The sequence below is a fragment of the Balaenoptera borealis genome, assembly GCF_965194805.1.
Source record: "Balaenoptera borealis genome assembly, chromosome: 16".
NCBI classification, from domain to species: Eukaryota; Metazoa; Chordata; class Mammalia; order Artiodactyla; family Balaenopteridae; genus Balaenoptera; species Balaenoptera borealis.
Genome location: NC_138872.1, coordinates 66141837 through 66164415, shown reverse-complemented (window position 1 = coordinate 66164415; position 22579 = coordinate 66141837). Strand labels below are relative to the sequence as shown.

At 39.6% G+C, this 22579-nt stretch overlaps 1 protein-coding gene across 2 annotated transcripts in view; it reads right to left on the bottom strand.

The window, feature by feature from the left end:
- Positions 1-21722, bottom strand: part of LOC309614324 (acyl-coenzyme A synthetase ACSM1, mitochondrial) — a 47275-nt gene extending 25553 nt beyond the window's left edge. Inside the window, exons 1-7 of one of the 2 annotated variants that reach the window (XM_082362537.1) lie at positions 21594-21722; positions 18350-18592; positions 8367-8577; positions 5852-6059; positions 4161-4301; positions 3218-3377; positions 1219-1298 (exon numbers count right to left, since the gene is read on the bottom strand). In XM_082362537.1, coding sequence (XP_082218663.1) covers positions 1219-1298; positions 3218-3377; positions 4161-4301; positions 5852-6059; positions 8367-8577; positions 18350-18541 — 992 coding nt within the window. In that variant the 5' untranslated portion in view covers positions 18542-18592; positions 21594-21722. Of the gene's footprint in view, positions 1-1218; positions 1299-3217; positions 3378-4160; positions 4302-5851; positions 6060-8366; positions 8578-18349; positions 18593-21593 lie in introns of those variants that run through there. The other variant, XM_082362538.1, reaches the window with a different exon arrangement.
- Between the last annotated feature and the right edge of the window lie 857 nt (positions 21723-22579).

The following is a 22579-nucleotide window of genomic DNA, read 5'->3' as shown; positions in this document are numbered from 1 at the left end:
CTTTGAAATACAGTTGGAAACATAATTCTGTCAGATTGAGGGTTCATGAATAAAATCAAGCTGTATTTCAGTTACGTTCATAAATTGAACTCCTTGATATTTTAAGTCTTATATGTCTAAAACATGTTAGCTCTGATTTTGAAGTAGCCATTTCAATTTCAGAGTTGCTAAAAGATACATAAACAACCATAAGGTTCAAAGAGCAGATCAGATGAGTTAAAAATTAATTCACAAACATGGGGAAATGCAAAAATAAAATTACAGTGTGATACTACATACCCATCAGATTGGCAAAAATTAAAACTTGGACCAAAACAACTATTGCCAGAAATGTGGAACAATGGGAATTCTCCTCCCCTGCTAGGGGGGGCATACCTTGGTTCAATACTTTGGGAAATAAGGTAGTAGGGTGCAATGTCAGTGTGACCTAGCAATTCCTCTCCCAGAGAAGATCTACAGCAATGTGTGATTACGTGTTTATGCACATGCTCAAAAATTCAATGCAGCATTAATCATCAATAGCCCCAAACTGAAAACTACCCAAATGCCCAATAATAGAACTGATTTAAAATGTGCTACTTTCATAAAATGTAATGTTATACAGCAATGAAAATTAACTCTAGCTTATGTAACAACACGGACACTTCTTAGAAACATAATGTTGAAAAAAGAAGCCAGATATTATGGAATAATGTACGATTACATGAAGTTCAAAAGCAAGTAAAGTAGAGTAATTTGTCTAGGGATATTTCCTATGTAAACTATGAGGGAAAATAAGGAAATGAACACCATAAAAGCCAAGATAGTGGATTCCTTTAGTGGAGATGGAGAGGCATGAGGAGGTCTCTGGGGCCACTGGCCATGTTCTATTTTTGTGCCTTGGGTGAGCAGTTATATAGCTGTTTTATTTTCAACAATTCATTAATCTGTAAATGTATATTTTATATAGTTTTCTGTATGTTTATTTCACAACAAAAACGTTTATAAAAAAAAAACCCCACAATGATGCAAGGCTCACTGAGTGTTTCATTTGGTTCTCTGAATCCTGTTTAAAGAACCAATTAGACTAGCTGCTAAATATCACCACCAACATTTACACCCCCCCCACACAGTATCCTCAAAGAACCATAGCTAAAATCAGTCAGACCACAGTGCATCAGATTACTTAAAATCCTACCCGACGATTCCTGTTACCAACCGCAGCCACTTCTACCATACCTGGTGGAATTCTGCTGCAGAATCATTCGAAATACAGAGGGTGCAGCAAGGCATTGGGTAATAGGGTATTTGAATAATGTCTAGAAAGTCAGGAGAGAAAAAATTTTATTTTTACAATTAAGATTTAAAATATAGTTTTGTTATTAGCGTTTTTAACTCTGACCTCTCCTCTAGGAGAGCCCATTTATTCATCTGTTAATTCTTTCAGTATACCTAAATTGAGCATGAATTTTGTACATGGCATGTGTCAGGTACTATTGGCGCAACACAAGGAAGTCTAAGTTGAGGGGATGCGTAAGGAGGGAATGAAGGGAAAGTTTTGTTTTGTGAATTTGAATAGTACATTTTTAATTTAACATTTTTCGTTTTAGTCACTATCTCCCATCTTCAATAGGAGAGACTGAAACCAAGTAATTTAAAAAGTTTATTTTTAAAAATTCACGAAAGTAATAAGTGTAAAGTAAATTAAACAAACTTTCAAATGCAGGGATGGGGGTAAATTTGTAGACTCAATTCTTTGAAATCATTCAAGCTTAAAATACACTGAGACTCTGGGGACACCCCTTGTAGGGGAAGGAGAATTAGACCTGGTGGGGGAAGGAGAGAGGTGGATTCAGTGTGGCTTGCACAGTTTTATGCCTCAGAGGCTGGCAGGATGCAGGCAGAAAGTAATGACGGAGAGGCAGATATTGACACAGGGACAGGGAGTGAGAAGTGGGAGGTACAGTTTCAGGTGTCGGAGGGATGATCAGATTAACTTAACCAACCAGCAGAAAAACAGGGGGGAACTAGCCTGGAGAGAGAAGACTGGACAGTTTTGAGAGCCACATGAGTAGATGTACCTGCTGGAGAAATGGAAGTAAAGGCAGCTGCTTAGAGGGGAGGGACAGTTGAGGGCAGAGCCTTGGATGACTGCGGTGCTCAGGACTAAGCTGGGGGAACAGGCGGTAGCTGTAGCAAGTGCAGAATGTGCTATGGAGCAATTTGACCTTAAGGGAGGAGAGACGGGGCTGGTCCAAGCTGTACCAGGGTGAAGGGAAGGTGTTCTTAGGATGAGGAACTATGAATATGTTTATGGACTGAGGGAGTAGAGTCAATGAAAAGTGAGAGATTGAAAATACAGGAGAAAAGGTTTAATGAGTTAAAGATTAATACAGAGGGGCTCCAAACAGAAGGGCAGGGAAAAGAACAGGATCAGCAGCAGTTGTCGGGAGGGAGCTGGACGTTGAGAGGTGAAGGGGCAGGTCTGCCTCTGAGATAGAAAGCAGGGGAGTGAGTGGAGACACAAAGACAGTTTTTAAGTGAAGAGAAATACGTTGAAGGAGTTCACGCAGGTGACCTCAGTTATTATCATGGTATATGCATAACAGCAACTGCTACCACTTACTGAGTGTTCTCTCTGTGCTAGTTTCAGGGCTAAGCACTTTACACACCTTTCCTATGTCATCTCATTAATATTCCCGACAATTTTGTAGAGATAGTAACCATTAAGGCTCTCATTTTACAGATAAGGAAACTGAAGCTCAGAGTGGTAAGTAAACCACTAATAAATGTCAATCATGGGATACGAAACTAGATCTGTCATATTCCAATGCCTTTGTTTCTAAATACATCATTAAATTGAGTAGCCACACAAATACAACATTCACACACCAGCTACCTGGTCCTGGTAGAGCCAGGATCCAGGATACAGGAGACCTGAGCTTGTTCTGTTTGCTTTCATTTCTCAAAACGTATATTCTGGTTCCCAGGTCCACAAAGTCTGATCCATAGTTCTAGGGAAAGGTTTGGAATATGTGTTTTCTTCAAAGTTACATCTTGATGTAATTCTGATACAATGATTGATTCAGTCCTTCACATTTGAGAAACCCAGAACCAGGGTTATATTATACTAAGAGGCTTCTTTGCTAAATAAAGTATTTTCAGTTGGATCCAGTTTTTGAACTCGAAATGAGTTTTTTCTGGGAGTTTGTTGATATCGAAAGGTTTGTCTTCTTACCTGTACAATGACCTTGGGATCAAACTGGGGCAGATGATGGGCAAAGACTGTAGACCCCGCTGTCCATGGTTCAAGCAGGAACCCTGCGACAGCTAGAATCCAGCCTGTGTCTGACAGGCACCAGAGGACATCAGACGTCTTCAGCTGCAGTAATTTCCTGCTAACTCCAAAATACAGTTGGCCTCAGATACTATTCTGACTACTATACTATCCTCCCCTTCTCTCCACCCCCATTCCTCCAGGAGTTTGCTACTCAGTTGTTATCATTAGCACAGATACCAAATGTCTACAAAAAGCCTTCTCTGTCCCCCTGGTCTGGTTAATAAGGTACAAAGTATACAGAACGTGGTCTGATTTGAATATTACTAGTTGGGGGACGGGGAGAAGGGAGAAGAGTTTGGTTTAAAATTGATTAAATGGTTAACCCAGCTTCAGCCTCTATGTTTGTTCCAGGTTAGGGCAGTGGCTTGGTGTGGCTTAGTTCCAGGTATTATTTTTCCCTAACAGTTCCTGGTTGGGAAACTTCATGCCGGATTTGTCCACAATCGAGGAGAGGAGAAGACCTGTCACATAAGGTCACATTGCTGGAGCATTTTATCTTTCCCCACTAAACCCTGGAACCACTGACAGTGACATAGGGGCTTGTCATTTGTGTGGTTTGCAGAATGCCTACTGTTTCCACCCACATCTCCTCCATGCCTGCTGTGAACCAGGTGCTCAGGAAGGACCCAAATGTGCCTCCTTTGTCATTCAGATGCCTCTGTCAGCAAACACTCATACATAGTCTATACTTCTCACACCCTTAGGTGTCTGAACCAAAGAGAGCAGAAAGGATAAACAGCATGGGGTCAATTCCACGAGGAGTTCTTTTCCCAGCACATACACATACACACTTCACCCCAGATCTGTGGCCCAGCTTCTAAGTTGGTGCCCTCTCTCCTACCATGAAGGGAAGAAGGATCGCAGAGCAAGTCCATGGCTGTGCTTTGCCATCTTGGGGAAGCCTGTGGTCCCACTGGTGAAGAAGATGGCCATTGGGTCCAGGGTCTTTGACTTAATACAGGTGTGAACTGGGGATCCTGATCTGCAAAGGGATTCAATACAAAAGGATAGAAGTCATGTTTCCTGTTTTTCCATCCTCTGGGGAAGCAAAAGAAGCAATATGAGGCTTAGAGTCAGAAAACTGGGGTTTGCAAGTCCCGGTATTAGGCACCAAACAAAGTTTATGGGTGACTTGGATAGGTGGACTGACATTTCTTCATTTTAAAAAATGGGGAAAATATGATGGATTACTTTTTAATTGAATAAACATTGAAATAATATTTCCAATGATTCCAGACAATGCTCTAAATGATCTGCAAATAAGAACTCATTCAATCTTCATAGCAACCCTAAGAGGTAAGTACTGCTTTTATGCCCATTTTGTAGATGAGGGAACTGAGGCTCAGAGAGGTTAGGTAACTTAGCTGAAGACATATAGCCAGCAAGTTGCAGAGCTAAGATTCAAATTCAGACAGTGTGATCCATATACTATGCTTTTAGTCACACTGCTAACCTTGTATTTTACACAGACTAGCTTCATGGGAATTTAACCTCATAAACTTGGTGTTGAGGGTTGGGAAAGAGAAAGCTAGGGAGAATGAGAGTGTAAGGAATATATATATGTACATCTGCCCTAGCATGAGCTAGAGGTGGAAGGTAGAATCCATAGCTCCCTCCATCTGCCTCGGTTCTTGGGGAGCTTCTCCTTGGCTGAGAGTCTCTTTCTTGGGCCTATTACAATTGTAAATGCAAGCTTCCTATAGTACTCAGTCAGAGAGGCTACAAGTAATCCCAGTGCTGGACGGAGCACTGGGTCTTGTGGAGAAATGATACCATACTGAGTCTGGGCAATTTAGGTGAGTTTTAATGAGTATTCTTTGCTTAAGCTATTTTAATCTAATTCTCAGACTTTAGAATCTAGCATAAGATGTGATTTCACTGTAATATTTGCCGTTGGGGGTTGAAGTAAAGAGCTTTAAAAACTGTGGAAGTACTTCAAGAAAACAAATCCAGCATGGTTTGTGTGTGATATGAAGAATGTCTGAAGGCTTGCAGAATCAGAGTTTTGGAGGTGGAGGGGTCTTTCTTACCTTCAGCACTTCCTTAACTTTCCCTTCAAGGTGTCCCTATAGACACCCACCCCCTAAGACATGGAAAGTGTTTGCTCCCAAAGCTGCCTGTCATTTTTTTCTCAGTCTCAAGTTTCACCTTAAAAATTCATCTTAACCTTTCATTCAACTTCTTTAATTGCTAATTACTTACATAAAAATAATATTTCAGATTCCCCACCTACAAGGAAAATGCAACACAATAACCCTCTGACTTTACACATCTCCTTTGCACAGGGGTGATTATATTTTAGTGAGAGAGCCATAGAAGCTCAATTTCCTCATTTTATACAGAAAACAATTGCAGCCAAGAGAGGAGAAGGAACTAGCCCAAGGTTGCACAGCAAATCAGTGACATAGCTGTGAAGAGAGGCTCAGACCTGGTGAGCTTCCTCCCACTGGCTGCTTCTCTACCAGCACTTGGCAGTGAATGGCTTTCTCCTGCCATTCCTCAGAAAGCACATTCATCAGACCAGAAACTCACTGAATCAGTGATCGGAAGTCCAGCCACCCTTTACGGCTGTGGTCAGACACCAGGAGCTTGGTTTTCAGAGCAGGACACTCAGAGGCCACAGAATCCACCTCTGGGGCAAGGGTATCTGTGGTCACGATGCCCTTGGCTTTAGACACTTGTAGTCGGTAGAGAATGTCCTTGGCCTTCATCTGGGTGGTCCCTGGCATGAAGATGATCCCTAGGGATGAGAAAGAAACTGCTTGTTCTGGTATCTCTTTCACAGCCTCACAACCTTGGCTGTCAGACCTGGTTTATCTGCATAGAAATCCCCTAACTTCTTGGTATGCAAAATATGGTCTACAGCATCAACACCGCCTAGGACACAGAATCTCACACCCCACCCCAAACTTACTGAATCAGAATCTGCATTTTAACAAGATCTCCAAGTGATTTCTATGCACATTAAAATTTGAAAAGCCTGCCCTAATAATTTCTACTCTAAATGGATCTAGCCAGTAGACAGGTGAGTCCTTCTTTATACAAATTTACACAGGATCTGGGAAAGATACAAGTAGGACAGTGTCCCTGACACTGCATCCCTGCCCCCATTTTTCTCCTCTCACTTCCTTCTCTGTCATCGTGAATCTCTTGTCATCTCTTGTCATCATTCCTTGTGTCATCTTGAATTTCCTCTCTTTCCTTCGTTCGTCGTACCCATAGTTAACTACAATGTCCTTTGAACTTTTCTACTTTCCCTTCCATCTTCCATCACCAACAATTAGCTCAAGTCTTTGTGTGCCCCAATTGCATTCTAATTTCTCCACCAGATGCCCTGTCCTGAATCTTCCTACTACCCACCTTCCGTATTATTAGCTTGCTTAGTTCCACAGAGCACTGACTTTTTCCCCTCCACATTTCTTCTCTTCACTAACATCTGGGCCCTCTCTCCAGGAAAATACCACACTCCCCATCCTGACTTTGAGGGCACTGCTCAGTCTCCATCTTTCTCTCCCACAACTCTATTCTCTATTTCAAGATGACCATTCTTCGTATAGGCTACTCCTGACTCTAGGCATTTCCATGTGCTATGACCATTCTTGGAATTTCCGTCCTTTGCTTCTACTCCTCTTTAATTCTTCTTATCCCAGAGGTCTCAAATCATGTCTTGGGTTTCTCATGGACCATCTCTTCACTACACAGATGGCATGGCTTCTCTATACTCCCTCAGCCACTGCTGTTAATTCTTGATCTTGATGGATTAATCAACTATTTGTGAGAAAACATGAGACAGAGAATATGTGAGCAAGAGCACGACATATTGTTGTATGAGCATGCATTATACAACAACTGAAGTGATTCAAAAAAGAATCCATGAGTCCCATACTGATTATATAGATTAATGCATAGATAAGCAATTAAAAGGGAAAGGAATATCTCTATAGAAGAATGCCAACTAATAAATGTAGAGGGAATGATATAAATAGAAAATCCTAATAAAAGACCACCATTAAAATATTCACTTCAGTCAAGAATCATCAGTGGATTCTCAAACCATAAGGTGAAAGACAGCTGGGGAACAGGATATTCACACAGTCCCATAAATATTACACGACAGATTACTTACTAACTACAAAGGGAAAAGGTACCTTTACAAAGGTGGATACTACCTTTCTAAAGTCATAAAACAATATCAATTATATTAGGACAAACCAACTTTGTATATCCCCAATGTGATGCACCAAGGAAGACACAATATTGCCCTTCTAGTACCTGGGCTAAAAATGTCTAACCTGAAGATGATCATGAAGAAGGAGTCAGAAATACAAATTTTGATGGACCTTCTGCAAAACAACTGGCTTAGACGCTTCAAAATTGTCATCATCATGTAGACAGTGTAGAACGTAGAGAAACATTATAGATTAAAGGAGATGGGGGAGATGTAACAACTAAATGCAATGCATTGGATTTTTGATTTAAACCAAATAAATGCTATAAAGGACATTATTGGGACAATCGAGGAATTTTGACAATGGATGTATATCACGTAACTATATTGCATCAGTGTTAAACTTCTTGTGTGATAACTCTACTGTGGTTATGTGAAGGAAATGTCTTGGATCTTAGCAGATGCATGCTCCAGTGTTTATCTGGTGTTTATGGGTGTCACAGTGTGTGCAACGGATTCTTAAATGACTCACTGGGAGAGAGGGCTTGAATATAGCAAAACGTTAACAACTGATGAATCTTATAAAAAAGCAAGAATGTCTGAGACCGTGTAAGAGAAAGTGTGTGTGTGTGTGTGTGTGTGTGTGTGTGTGTGTGTGTGTGCGTGTGTGTGAGAGAGAGAGAGAGAGAATTACGACATTCTGTTTCAGAGGGTGTGAGTATAAGCGAGAGAGTGGATGAGAAGGAGTAAAATAATATTTGAGTGAGTCTGAGAAAAAGAAAGACTGTGAAGAAGAAAAACTGGGGGGAAGAGAAAGCACCTAATATTTCAGGACAAACTAGCTCTAGGTGAGCCCAAAGGTCTGTTTGGGTCACTAACCTGTTCGGATGCAGCCCACGATCACCAGCCACCACTCAGGCACTCGAGGCAGAATCAAGGCTAGATGGTCTCCCTCCTGGAGGCCACAGGTCTGTGTGAAGACGTTGGCTGCACGACGGGTTAAGTCTGTCATCTCTCTGAAACTCCACTTCACTTCATCCCCTTGGTTATTCACCCACCACAGGGCTGGGTTTGGACCTCTCTTGCCTTCCTGGTTAGGATCATATGCTACATGTTATTTCCTGCTTCAAAGGAAAGGGGCACTAATTTGGCCAATCCACCACCACAGTCACATTCCACTGTGAGTGTAGCTCAAGGTCTGAGATCCCATTTTAAAGCATTTATAGCGCCAAGAGATGTTGGGGGGAGGTGTGATCCAGTCAACTTCTTCTGGTCTACTCTAACCCCCTCCTCTTAAGTCACATAAAACCATGAAGAGCCTTCACGTTACTTATTGAAGACTTACAATTTTATTCCCCATGTGTCTGTCTTAGTTCCACATGGACAGTAGGTTACTCTCTGTGCCTCAGTTTTCTCACCTATGAAACGGGTATAATAATACTACCTAGAATGTAGTAAAGTTCAAATTAATTATTTTAAAAGGTCAAGTGAGTATAACAGTGCCTGGCATATAGTAGGTGCTCAATAAAATTACTGTTGTTATTATTATTACAACAAAATAAAAGAGGATAATTTAATTCCTGAATATTTGGGGAAATTATTTTTTAAATTAAGGTACCTCAATAGGTGCAAGAAGTCAGTCTTGGAAGCTCCAGGGCCTTTTTCCCCTCACAAAAACATCAAGTAAACAACAATAGACTAAGATGGCTTTGTAGGAATTTAGAAAAGAGTCACACATCCACAGGAACCAACAAATGCCCAAACAATAAAAAGTCATAACCAAAATGGTAAGAAATTTTGTGGTGTTTTTGCTTAGTCTTGCACCACCCGCTCTCTGATGTGGTACAGTGTAGTCAGAGGAAGCCACCCAATTCCCAGCCCCTCCCCTAGGATAGACGGAAAAGACTGAAACTTGTGTGCAATGTTCTGGCTTGTCTGGAGGCGGCCTTAGGCACTCGTTTCTGTCTTGACTGACTTGGAGCTCAGATGGGTATGAGGGCATATTGGAGGTATCTGAAAACAGTGGCAGATGTCACAGTGTGTGGAAACTGTAGACCTGTGGTTACCTAGGGATTAGAGACTACAGACAACGAAAGAATAGAACATTTAAGTCCCCCAGAAGAAGCAGACTTTTAAGGAAGTTAAAACGTTAACGAGCAGCCAAAACTAGAAAAAAAAAAAAAATAAAAGCACATGCACAGGACCAGGAAAGACACATGCCAGAGAAGACCTTAAGTTTTCATACTGAGCAGATTATTGAAGGTCTTTCCCTGCATGGAGCCAGTCTGCAAAGACTGAGAGAGGTGGCTATTGTTTTTAAATATCGAATTTTTAACAACAGATCACAAGGTCTACAAAGAAAAAGAGAAGCAGCCTATTCAAAGTAACAACATGAATCTCCAGAAACTGACCCTAAAGAGACATAGGCTGCAGTTACTAGAGAAAGAGTTTTAAATGACTGTCTTAAATACACTGAAAGAGCTAACGGAAAACACAAAGAACTAAAGCAAATCAGGAAAATAGTATATGCACAAAATGAGAATATCAACAAAGAGATACAAATTATAAAAAGAACCAAACAGAAATTCTGGAGCTGAAAAATACAATAACTGAATTGAAAACTTCACAAAGGGACTCAACAGCAGACATGAGTAGGCAGAAAAAAGAATCAGTAAACTTGAAGACAAGTCATCTAAAATTATTGAGTTGGAAGAGCAAAAAGAAACATACAAGAAGAAAAATGAACAGAGCCTAAGAAACTTATGGGGCACAATCAAAGACACCAATATACACATTATGGGACTATCAGAAGGAGAAGAAAGAGAGAAAATGGAGCATAGAACTTATCTGAAGTAATAATGGCTAAAAACTTCTCAAACTTGAGGAAAAGCATGGAGAGACAAATACAAGAGGCTCAATGAACTCCAAGTAGGAAAACCCAGACACCCACAGAGAGACATTACAATCAAACTACAGAAGACAAAGACAATGAGAGCATCTTAAAAGCAGCAAGAGAAAAGCGACTCATCAGGTGAAATTCTTAATAAGATTACCAGTGGATTGAAGACCGGAAGGCAGTGAGGTTATATATTTAAAGTGATAAGGAAGAAAAAACTGTCAACCAAAAATTCTATATCTAGCAAAATTGTCCGTCAAAAATGCGGGAGAATATGTATAGCTGAGTTGCTTCACTGTGCACATGAAACTATCAGAACATTGTTAATCAGTTATACTCCAATAGAAATTAAAAAGTTTTTTAAAAATGAGGGAGAAATTAGGACATTCTCAGATTAAAAAAAAAACAATGCTGAGGGAATTCATTATCCTTAGACTTTCCCTACAAGAAATGCTAAAAGGAGTTCAAGTTGAAATGAAAGGACATTAGAGAGTAACTTAAATATAAAAGTATAAAGTTCTTTAATAAAGATAGATACAAAGACAAATATAAAAACAGTATTGTTATAATTTTGGTTCATAACTTCACTTTTTATTCTTTCACTGTATGGAAACCACAAAAGCATAAAAAATAATTATAAATCTATGTTAATGGGTAGACAATATGTAAAGATATAGTTTGTGAAATCAATAACATAATATAGGAAGGTGCAAGGGAACTGGAAAACAGTAGGGTTTTGTATGTGAACGAAGTTAAGTTGTTATTAGTTTAAAATGAAGTGTTATAATTTGGAATGTTATATGTAATCCCCATGGTAATCACAAAGAAACTATCTACAGAATATTCCCAAAAGGAAACGAAAAGAAAATCAAAACGTATCACTACAAAAAATCAACTAAATACAGAGGAAGGCAGTAAGGGATGAACTGAGGAACACAAAAGCTGTGACATCAAGGAATCAATTAACAATATGGCAATAGTAAGTTATCCTTATCAGTAATTACTTTAAATGTAAGTGAATGAAATTCCCCAATCAAAAGAACTAGATTGGCAAAATGGATAAAAAACCTAGAATTCAACTATATGCTGTTGGCAGAATTGTTACTTTCATGTTATGGAATATGATTAAACCAATCAAGAAAACTTTCAGAATATTTTTGCAATAAAAATCTTATACAATATCAATTTAGAAAAGCAAAACCATATTTACATTAAATCCAAATTTATATAATAGTATCCATTCATTCATCCAACATATATTTGTCAAGTTCTCATTATTTCTTAGGCACTGTTCTTAGACCAAAAGGATACAATGGTGAACAAGACATACATATACACATGTATGTAAACAGTTTTAAATGTCTATGGACAACTTTCATTTTCTTGTTTAAATCAGGTCTTTTATTTTCCCCAAGTAAAATGATTTTTTAAAGTTTTTTTAATTCCCCAAACAAAGCATGTTCAGAGTAAAAGTTCAGGCAATGCACAATCTTACTAACAGAAAAATTTCTTATGAACAGAAAAATTTCTTCAAATTTCTCATCACATTTTCACTCCCTGAAGGTCAACACTGACAATTGTTTGGTGTATAATCTTCCAGAAATTATTTCCCACATATGTGCAAACATGATCCTACCATCTTTGCCTCATATGACTGGAACAAAAGAGTGTGTCTCACCTGAGATAAGACTTATATACATACATACATACACACACACACAGATATATGTATATACATATATTCATATCTATGGAAAAATCAGTGCTATGAAAAAAAATATTCTCCAACAGATTAAGGAATGTTTGCAAGTATAAATGACTAGTTGTGCACTGTCTATATAAGGGGAACAGATTATATAATATTTCTGTATGAGTTTACAAAATGATAGAAAGTTTGGGGTATCAAGGTAAAAACAATTTTTGTTTTTATTCAGACAAAAGTTTAGATTCCTAACTCTTGCAACTTGAAGAAGATATTGCTTAAGCATTTATGGTTTTGGGGGCTCAGAATTAATCTGATAATGTGATATTAAGATTAGCATGTTTTCAAGAAGATAAAACACAACCTTTAAACTGGATATGAGATTTAAAGTTTTGTGCAGTGAAGTTTGAAGCCAAAGGAAAATTGAGAAATAGACCTAAAAAATAGAACACTAGCTAACTCAGCAATAAAAAAGAATGAAGAAGTAATACACAAAACAATATGAATGAATCTCAAAAACATGCTGAGTAAAAGAAACCAGACACAAATGAGTGCATCCTATATTAATCCATTTCTATGAAACCCTAGGAAAGAGAAATATAATGGCTAGTGACAGCAAATTAGTGTCTACCTGGGGCTCAGGGTGGGGATGGGTGGGTATTGACTAGGAAAGGACAAAAGGAAATTTTTGAGGTGATAGAAATGTTCTAAAACTTATTAAACTCTCATATAAAGTGTGTGAATTGTATTCTAGGTAAATTATAGATAAATACAGTTGATTTAAATAAACAAAAACCTACATAGCTACTCCTTGTTAATCTAACTAAAATATAAAGAAGGAAAATTGGAAAGGTAGATCAATTACTCATGTGATTGATGAATGAGATGGTTCTTTCTGAATGTTAAAACACATAAGAATTTACTGCCTATAGAAAGGGCTTGCTTCATTTTTAATTAAAATGAAATACAAGTAGAATTTCTATAATTTCTGTAAATTAATGATAGAATATGATAGATTTCATAGAATTTAAATCCTAATTGACATAGATAAAACACTTTCCCCAACAATGATATAACTCACATTCTCTTCCATTGCATTTCTAATGTTTACTAACCTCCAGAAATGTCAAAAGTCAGAGTATACTTTTTGACCACAATGGAATTAAGCTAGAAATCATTAACAAGAAGACAATGAGAAACCCACCTCAACTATCAGGAAACTAACCAATACATTTCTATGTAATCTATGGGCCAGAGAAGACTCAAAAGGCAAATAAAAAATATTTTGAACAGAATGGTAATAAAATATGACATATCAAAATCTGTATAATGTACCTAAGAGGAGTGCTTAGTGGGAAATTTATACTTTTTTTTTTTTTTTATGGCTGTGTTGGGTCTTCGTTTCTGTGCGAGGGCTCCCTCCAGTTGTGGCAAGCGGGGGCCACTCTTCATCGCGGTGCATGGGCCTCTCACTATCGCGGCCTCTCTTGTTGCGGAGCACAGGCTCCAGACGCGCAGGCTCAGTAATTGTGGCTCAACGGGCTTAGTTGCTCCGCAGCATGTGGGATCTTCCCAGACCAGGGCTCGAACCCGTGTCCCCTGCATTGGCAGGCAGACTCTCAACCACTGCGCCACCAGGGAAGCCCGGAAATTCATACTTTTAATGCATGCATTGGAAAAGAAGGAAGGCTTAAAAGTAAGGACATAAGCTTCCATTTCAAGAAGCTAAAAAAAGAATAACAAATTAAATCAAGGGAGCATACAAGAAAAGAAATAATAAAGATAACAGTAGGCATCAACCAAATGGAGAGCAAATACACAATAGAGTATATCAGTAAAACCAAAACTGTTTTTGAAAATATTTATAAAATTGGTAAACTCTTAGGAAGACTTATCAAGAAAAAAAGAGAGAATAAACATATTAAAAATATCAAGAATAAAAAGTGTACATTATTACAAATCTTACAGACATTAAAATAGCAATAATAAAAATATTAATAACTTTATGTCAAAATATAACTTTATGACATTTTGAATGAAATGAACAAATTGCTAAAAAAATTTAACTTTCCAAAGTTGATGAATAGAAATCTTATTAACCTATCTATTAAAAAAAAAGTTATATCCTTTACTAAAAGCTTTTCTGCAATGAAAACCCCAGATTTTATGTCTAAATATTTTGATATGCATGCTAGTGTGTTGAGTTTGACCTGAAAAACTGCTGGGTTTTGTTTTTTTAGGAAAACAGTGATAATCATATTTCAATTATATCTCAATAAAACAACAACAAAAAATTAGTGATAACTTTTAAATTCTTTATCAAAGCACTTAGAAGAGTACCTGGTACATAGTAAATGTTCGTTAAATATGTATTGAATGAATAAATAAAAAACAACAACTCTGGAATATAAATAAGGAATTTCAGGGTTAAATTAAATCTAAAGATGACCCCAATCACTGGTGGGCCAACCCCAGCTCCAGGTGCCCCAACCCCATGGCCAGCTATCCCAGGATCCAGCTTCACCCACCAGTGGGCCAATATCAGCCCTGGAACATCCCAGGCCACATGGCCGGCCACATCAGGAACCATCCTTGCCTACAGGCTGGCAACCACTACATGAGACAGGAAATGTCAGCCAATCAGTCTGGGGGCCAGCCTTGACTACCAGTGCACCCATGGTATTTGGCCATGCCGCAACAGAAGGGCCCACATAGCCCACAGAGGGCGGAACCATAGAGCATACAACCCTACAGCATACAACTCTGGTGACCAGAGGGGAGTGTGCTGCTGGGCCCATAGGACATCTCCTACATTAGGCCACTTCTCCAAGATCAGGAACCACTTATGTAGGAATGTTAAAAGGCAAAGAAATAAAATCATCTATACCCACAATAAGTAGTTAATGGATATGCAAAAGAAAAACATGTAAAATATGTCATCAAAAACAACAAACATGGGGGGGAGCAGTAAAAATGTAGGGTGGTTAGAATGCATTTGACCTTAAAAGATCATCAACTTAAAAAACACATACACAGATATATATATATATATATATATATATATATATATATATATATATATATATATATATATATATATATGTCATGACAACCACAAACCAAAAACCTATAATAGGTACACACACAGAAAAGTGAAAGAAATTCAAGCATAATACTAAACATGGTCATCAAATCACAAGGGAAGAGAGGAAAAAAAGAAGAAAGGAACAAAAAAGGAACTACCAAAACAACCAGAAAACAGCAAAATGGCAATAAGTACGTACCTAGCAATAATTACTTAAATATAAATGGATTAATATTCCAATCAAAAGACATAGAGTAGGTAAATTGATAAAAAAAAAAAAAGAAGACCCATTATATCCTGTGAAGAGACTCACTTCGGATCTGAAGTCACACACAGACTGAAAAAGTGAGGGGATGGAAAAAAGTATTCCATATAAATGGAAGTGAAAAAAAAAAAGAAGCTGGTGTGCCAATACACATATCAGACAATATAGACTTTAAAACAAAGAGCAGGGCTTCCCTGGTGGCACAGTGGTTAAGAATCCACCTGCCAATGCAGGGGACACAGGTTCAAGCCCTGGTCCTAGAAGATCCCACATGCTGCAGAGCAACTAAGCCCGTGCACCACAACTACTGAGCCTGCACTCTACAGCCCACAAATCACACCTACTGAAGCCTGTGCTCTTAGAGCCCATGCTCTGCAACAAGAGAGGACACTGCAATGAGAAGCCCGCATACCACAACGAAGAGTAGCCCCCATTCGCCACAACTAGAGAAAGCCTGCGCGCAGCAACGAAGACCCAACACAGCCAAAAATAAATAAATAAAATAAATTTAAAAAAATAGAAATAAAATAATAAAACAAAGAGCATAACGGGAGACAAAGAAGGACATTTCATAATGATAAAGGAATCAATCCAACAAGAAGATATAACAATTGTAAATATATATGCAGCCAACATAAGAGCACCTAATACATAAAACAAATACAGTTGACCCTTGAACAACACAGGTTTGAACTGTGTGGGTTCTGTTGCATTTCTATACACTAACAGTTAACTATCAGAAAGAAAAATTAAGAAAACAATCCCGTTTACAATTGCATCAAAAAGAATAAAACACCTAGGAATGATTCTAACCAAAGAGGTAAAAAACTTGTATCCCAAAAACACATGTTAGGTACTCACTAAATCCTAACTGAATGAATGAATGCAGTATCAAAGAGACAGAATGAATGATTTTGGACATGAACGTGACCTCTCATGAATAGATTTGGGAGGCTGCTCCATGAATCAATTGGAGTGTAGTATCCTTGGAGCCTAGAGTAATATAGAGTTTAATTCCCAAGGATAGTCAGGGGTTATAAATTGATGGCCTGAATGAGTGACTATATTCTACCCCTGGACCTATGTTGCCTGGCTTATGCTAAAAAAAAATTACATTAAAATGTTGGATTTCTAACTTAACATTTTTAATAAGTAAAATGTGTTGAAAATTGAGTCAAAATAAATTCTGTCTATTTGTTGTGGTTTGGGTTGTGTTGTTGATTAGGCTACGGATCAGTTTCTGAATGATGCTTGTTAAGTCGTAAGGGGAGTCCCAGAAAGCCAGAGTGGACTGTGGTGGCACACGCCCTCCAGAAGGTCTTCCATGGGAGCAGCATCAATCCCTACGGTGCTCGTAAGGCAAGTTTCAAAATTAATGTATTCCACAAATGTGTACTGAGGGGTTGCTAGGTGTCAGACACCGTACGTCACTAGAGAGACACTGATCGTGATCAAGGCAGTTGGAAAAGTAGAAAGAGACAGATCAGAACTGTTGTGAGAATGAATGTAAATAGGGTGGAGGTGCTGGGGGTAGGAGAAGTTTGGAGATATGGAGGAATTGACAATGACCCAACAAAGACGGGGCATTCCCTGGGAAAATATTTACATGGTGATAATCTCCAGGGGTTGATGTGTGAACTAATAAGGACTTTATGAAGATAAATGCAGAAAAAAAACCGATGGCCTTTCCAGCCATTTCTTATGATTCAAAAAGTCTAACCAGAGTTTTGGTCTGGGCAGTGATGAAAGTCAGTTTGTAGTCTAAAGGCAGAGATGTTTGGACATCATCAGATTGTGAGACCAGGTTAAACAGTGGATTATAGAATCAGACAGCCTGGACCCAAATCCTGCTCCTTCACTTATTAGGTATGTGAATTCTGTAGGTTATTTGAACCCTTGGAACCTCAGTTTCCTCAGCTGGAAAATGGGGATAATTAAAATGTTCATCTAATCAGAATATTAAGTGCAAAGTGCTTGACATGGCACATAAAAAAAATGCTCTCCATAACTGAGGGCTCTATTTTCCTTGGAGTTATTATGGAAATTCAGAAAAAGCAAAGAGATGGAGGTAGGAAAAAAGTCCCTATGAAAGGCATGTAAGCTTTGAATACTAACATATGAATGTATGTTCATGGGAAATTAAACATCAACTCTCTGAGTCCATCTCAGGTGAATTCTTTCTTCTGTACAAAGACAGTGTTCAGTGGGTTTTCACAATGTGGACATTACCAGCTGGGACTTAGTAGCTGGAACACCACCCACTGTTGACCCCAACTCTTAGTGTCACCACTGCTCCTCTCTTGGTCTGTCTCTTGGTAAAAGACAAACCAAGGACGTGCATTTTTCTGCAGAGACCACAGGGACAGGTTTCTCTGGACATACCCTAAAGCCACACGCTCAAGTAGGCAGTTGACAGGGAAGACTCCAGATGTACTTGCCATCCTCATAGGAAGATAGATGACATGATTTTGTTACATGGTCAGATGTTCATGTGCACAGTCAGGTTGCCTGTACCCTCCCTCTCGGTGTAGCCTGAAGTCACGCCCAAGTGTGATGAGATGAATTCTAGTTAGACTCACAGTTCCAGTAGTTGAAGGTGAGAATTCAGACCAACATCAACTTGCTGACCTGTGATTAGAACTAGACACTTGGTCACAATTACTTGACTGTGTACCAGATACTTTTTACCTGCTATCTTGTTTCTTAAATGAGATTATCCCCATTTCACAGATAAAACCATTGGGGCTCAGAGAATTGAGGAAGTGTCCAGGCTGAGAATTGAAGCCAAAAACTTAAGCTTTTCCCACGATGCTTGTAAGCTTAGCCAGAAGCCATTCTTAGTTCTGTGCCCCTCAACCTACTAGGAGAAAGAGGTCAATCCTGTTCTCACCCCCCATCATGGGTGTCTCCTTACCTTCTCCATTTGAGTCCAGTAGTCCAGTACATCACTTGCAAAGTTAAATTCCTCAGGTGTATCATAGTCATTCCATCTTGGGGCTCCAGCTCCCGATAAAGACTGGCAGCGCAGGCGCTGAAGGGCAGGATGGAAGCCACAGCGGGATCTGTGGATGTCCCAGAGGACCCGGAACTTCATCAGCCGTTGCATGGTGGAGCAGTCCTCAGGAAGCAGGCACAGAATTCTCAGGCCACCACCTGCCTTGGGAGGAGATGGCTAGTAGGTTGGTCATCGGAGCAAGAATTTCTTCCACAAAATGAAGGCACGTTCCTGGTTAGTTGCTAGAGTGATACTTTGTTTAAGCTCAATGGAATTTGGAAGGCACAACTTACTGATTAAGGTGGGGATTTCTCTTCCCAGATGAGGCAAAAAATGATGGGGAGGGGCTATAGCTACCAGATAAGGTTGGCACATATTTCTGAGGGTCTTCTCCTTCTCTTTTTTTTAACCCCCTGGGATGGCGGCCATGTGGCCACCCCCTTTTCGGTAGAAACTCATCATCTTGAAAGTTCTGTACCTCATGTTATCCTTGCTCTGGAGACCTCTCTTCCCACCGAGCCCAAACGTATGGTTCTCATGGAAACTAAAGTTGACTGGTCCAGAGCTGAGCAGTCATTTCCCATGATTTTTTAATCCAAACTGGGCTAATCATAATCCCTCTCCAAAATTTGTGTGTGTGTGCTTGTTACCAAAAGGTATATAAGGCAGTCTCTCCTTGGTAGAAGCCATGAAATGCACACTTTGGAAACTGTCGGTGGCTATAATTCCTGTCATGTGGAGATAACTGCTTTGCATGAGTGAAGAAAACATGGAAGATTTCAGAGACATGGAAATAAGGGGCAGAGAGTATCTCAGAGGCATGCAAGTCTCTGGTTCAGAACTATTGTTCCTGAGGCCCATCTGCATCTCTACCCCTCTCTTGGTAATATCCTGTCCTGAATTCTATGAGCCAACAGTTTTTCCTGCCTGAGATTGGGTTTCTGTCACTTGAGACTCTAAGAATATTGACAACTATGCACCACCACACTCAGGACAGAGGAGGCTAATATCACAGCACCTTCCTTACTGGACCGGGATCTGGCCTCGGGGTTTTCCCCAGGACAGCATTCCAGGTAGCTATTACCAATCCATCACTTGACCTATGAAACAAAGTTTCTTTGCCACTCCAGATCCCAACAAATGCTTCTAACATGGGAGCAGAACGCTCATTTATTAGGATGCTTCTTGAAGTTCGATTGTGAAAATTGGCTTAAGCTAGAACTTCTGTGAGAAGAAAGCCACTTCACAAATAGCTCTGAGGTTCAAGCACTTCATCACTGCAAACAAATAAGCCTCCTCCCCCTGTTTCAGCAATAAGATAATACTGTTTGACAATAGACCCATAAAAGAGATCAATAAAACTTGACTCAATTTATTTTCAACCTGTTTAGACTCGTAATAACCTAACCCCAATTAATTTTGATGCTGCCCTCAGAACCCTGCTACTGTCTGCAGAAAAGAGGACAGATATGCGAAAGCTTCATCCCTTAGAGTTTCCTTGTCTGTGTGGATCCTTAGACCACATGAACTAAAGTATGTCCCCTTCCTTTTTAGTGCCTGTCAATCAATAGTACTGTCTTCTGTTTTATCAGAGCATTGAAGGGAAGAAAGACCCTAAGATAATCAGCTGGCCCAGACGTTTGACCCTCATCCTTTGGAGGAAAAAATTTGAATTGCCAATATTTAAAATTTGGGGCATTTCATTTAAAATGTGAATTGAAGATTTCTCTTGAAAACTCAGAAGGCCTGGCAACATTGGGCCTTTATTTCAACCTGGCACCAACTGGTTGGAGCTGAAAATTAAATGGAATGTTGTCCAATTCAACAGGGTTTCCACTACTCCCTATGTTGTTACAGCTACTTGCTTCTGCACTTACTGTACCTGTCCAGCTCTTGTCGACATTTGAGCTTAAAACCCCCATTCTAGGCCAAAATCCCAAGAGGGACAGGGATTTCCCCAAGGTTTCAAGGCAAGTTTAGTAGCAGAGCTAGTTCTAAAACCTGCCTGCTATTTTTTCCAACAAATACCTCTCTCCACAGGCATGAGCTCAATGAGAGCAAGAAACCAGACTCAATTGCTATTTTTATACACAGGTGTTTACTGCAGGAGCCTCCTTAAAATACTCAAGGACAGTGCAAACAACCCCTTAATAAGTGGCTAAAAACCAAAACGACACCAAGAGAAATAATGAGGAAATTAATTAATCCTTCATTATGGGCCGAATTGTGTCCCCTCAAAATTCATATGTTGAAGTGCTAACCCTCAGTACCTCAGAATGTGACTGTATTTGGAGATAGAATATTTAAAGAGGTAATTAAGTTAAAACGAGGTCATTAGATGGACCCTAATCCCATATGACTGGTACATAGTGCCTTGATGAGTTCTTGCAACAGAGCTTTAATTTCACAAGCATTTGGACTGAAAAGCTATTTATTTTATGAGGCAACATCCTTAGCGTGTTATAGGGGATCCTAGAGTTACAGAGCCAGGTTTGGCTCCACTGGGTACCAGCTGAGCGATCTTGACCACCATTCATGTCTCCAAACTTGAGGGCATAGTAGTAATACCCACTATCTGGCTTCCACAGGATTAGCACGATAATCAATATAAATCACTTTGCCAGCACTGAGTCTGATACAGAATAAGGGCTCAATAAATGTTGAGGTGCCTTCTAACTCCCAGCAAATTCTGAGGCCAACCCCTTCCATGTTAGATATTAAAAACATATTTTTTAATAAAAGACATTCACCTTATATACCGTGAACAAACTTCTGCATAATGGAATGTGTCAATTTCCAGTGGCTATTTTCTGGGTGTTTTTTATACCTCTCGGTACCCTCCTCCCACAGCCCACCACATTCAGAGCTGTCTAACATTAAATCAATCACCCATGTGCCAGCCACGGTGCTAGGCATATCACATGTATATTCCCATTGAGCCCTCTCTCTCGATATCACCATCCTCATTTTGCAGTAAAGGAAAAGAAGTGTCAGAGAAGTTAAGAGACATGCTCAAGGTCTGTAAGTGGCACTGCCAGAATTTGAAATTGGGTCTTCAGATTTTAAGTTCAGCATATACTTTACTGCACTGTGGCAGATAAACACACACATATAAACACAACGACCCCCCCACCAAAGAAGCTGTCATTCACCTCCATCTTACCTGGTACTGTCTAGGACACACTTGGGTTAGGTCTTGGATGGGGACTTTGTGGGTTCAGTTCTCTCTGATCGGAAGTTCAGTTCTCTCTGTGCACAGAACAGAACTTGGTCCCTGGCCACAGCTGGGGTGGAGAACTTGGCAGGAATTTAATGATTTAGAAGGGGGAGGAGATGCTCACGTATAACAGGTCAGAAAGCCATCACAAGCCCTCATGGAGAGAAAATCGGTTAGAAAAACAAACTATATAAAGTAATCTCCAATTATTGTAGGGAGACTTTGAGGTGTGAATGAACAGATAAAGCCAAATGGAGCACTTTCACAAGTTTTCTGTAGCTAACCTGCTCCCCTCTCCCAGTCCCAGGTCTCCAATGTTCTCGTTTAAATTACAGCCAGGTGGCAGTGTTGCCTAGTAGTTAAAGCCTGTGATCCGAGGCAGATCCGCTTATGCTCTTTGACCTTCATGGACCTCCTTCTTCTACACTTCAGTTTCCTTATCTATGAGATGGGATGGCAATAGTGACACCTATTTCCTATGGTTGCTCTTTGTTGTTGTCATTGTTAGTATCAGATGAAATAATTCATGAAACGCACATAGCACAGTGCTTGGCATAATCAATGTTGCCTGTTTTTATTAACGTGGGATTCTAAGAGAAACAGTGTGGTGTACTGGCAAGATGCAGGGTCTTTGGTATCCCAAAGCCTTGAGCTTAAATCCTGGCACAGACACTTATAAGATGGCCCATGGCAAGCCGTTTACCTCTTCTAACTTTTGTCTTCTCATCTGAAAAGTGGAGGAGTGGGTGGTTGTTAATAAGATTTGTCCCACGGGGTCTTTGAAAGGTTCGCACAATGTACAGTCTGCAGCGTGCCTGGCCCAGCCATGTAGACACTGGGTTGACATTGATGTTGCATTGGATAAGTCCAGATTGTCACAAGTAGGGGCTGGTACCGTTCGTTTTCTTCTAGAGCCATTTTGGGAAGTTGTT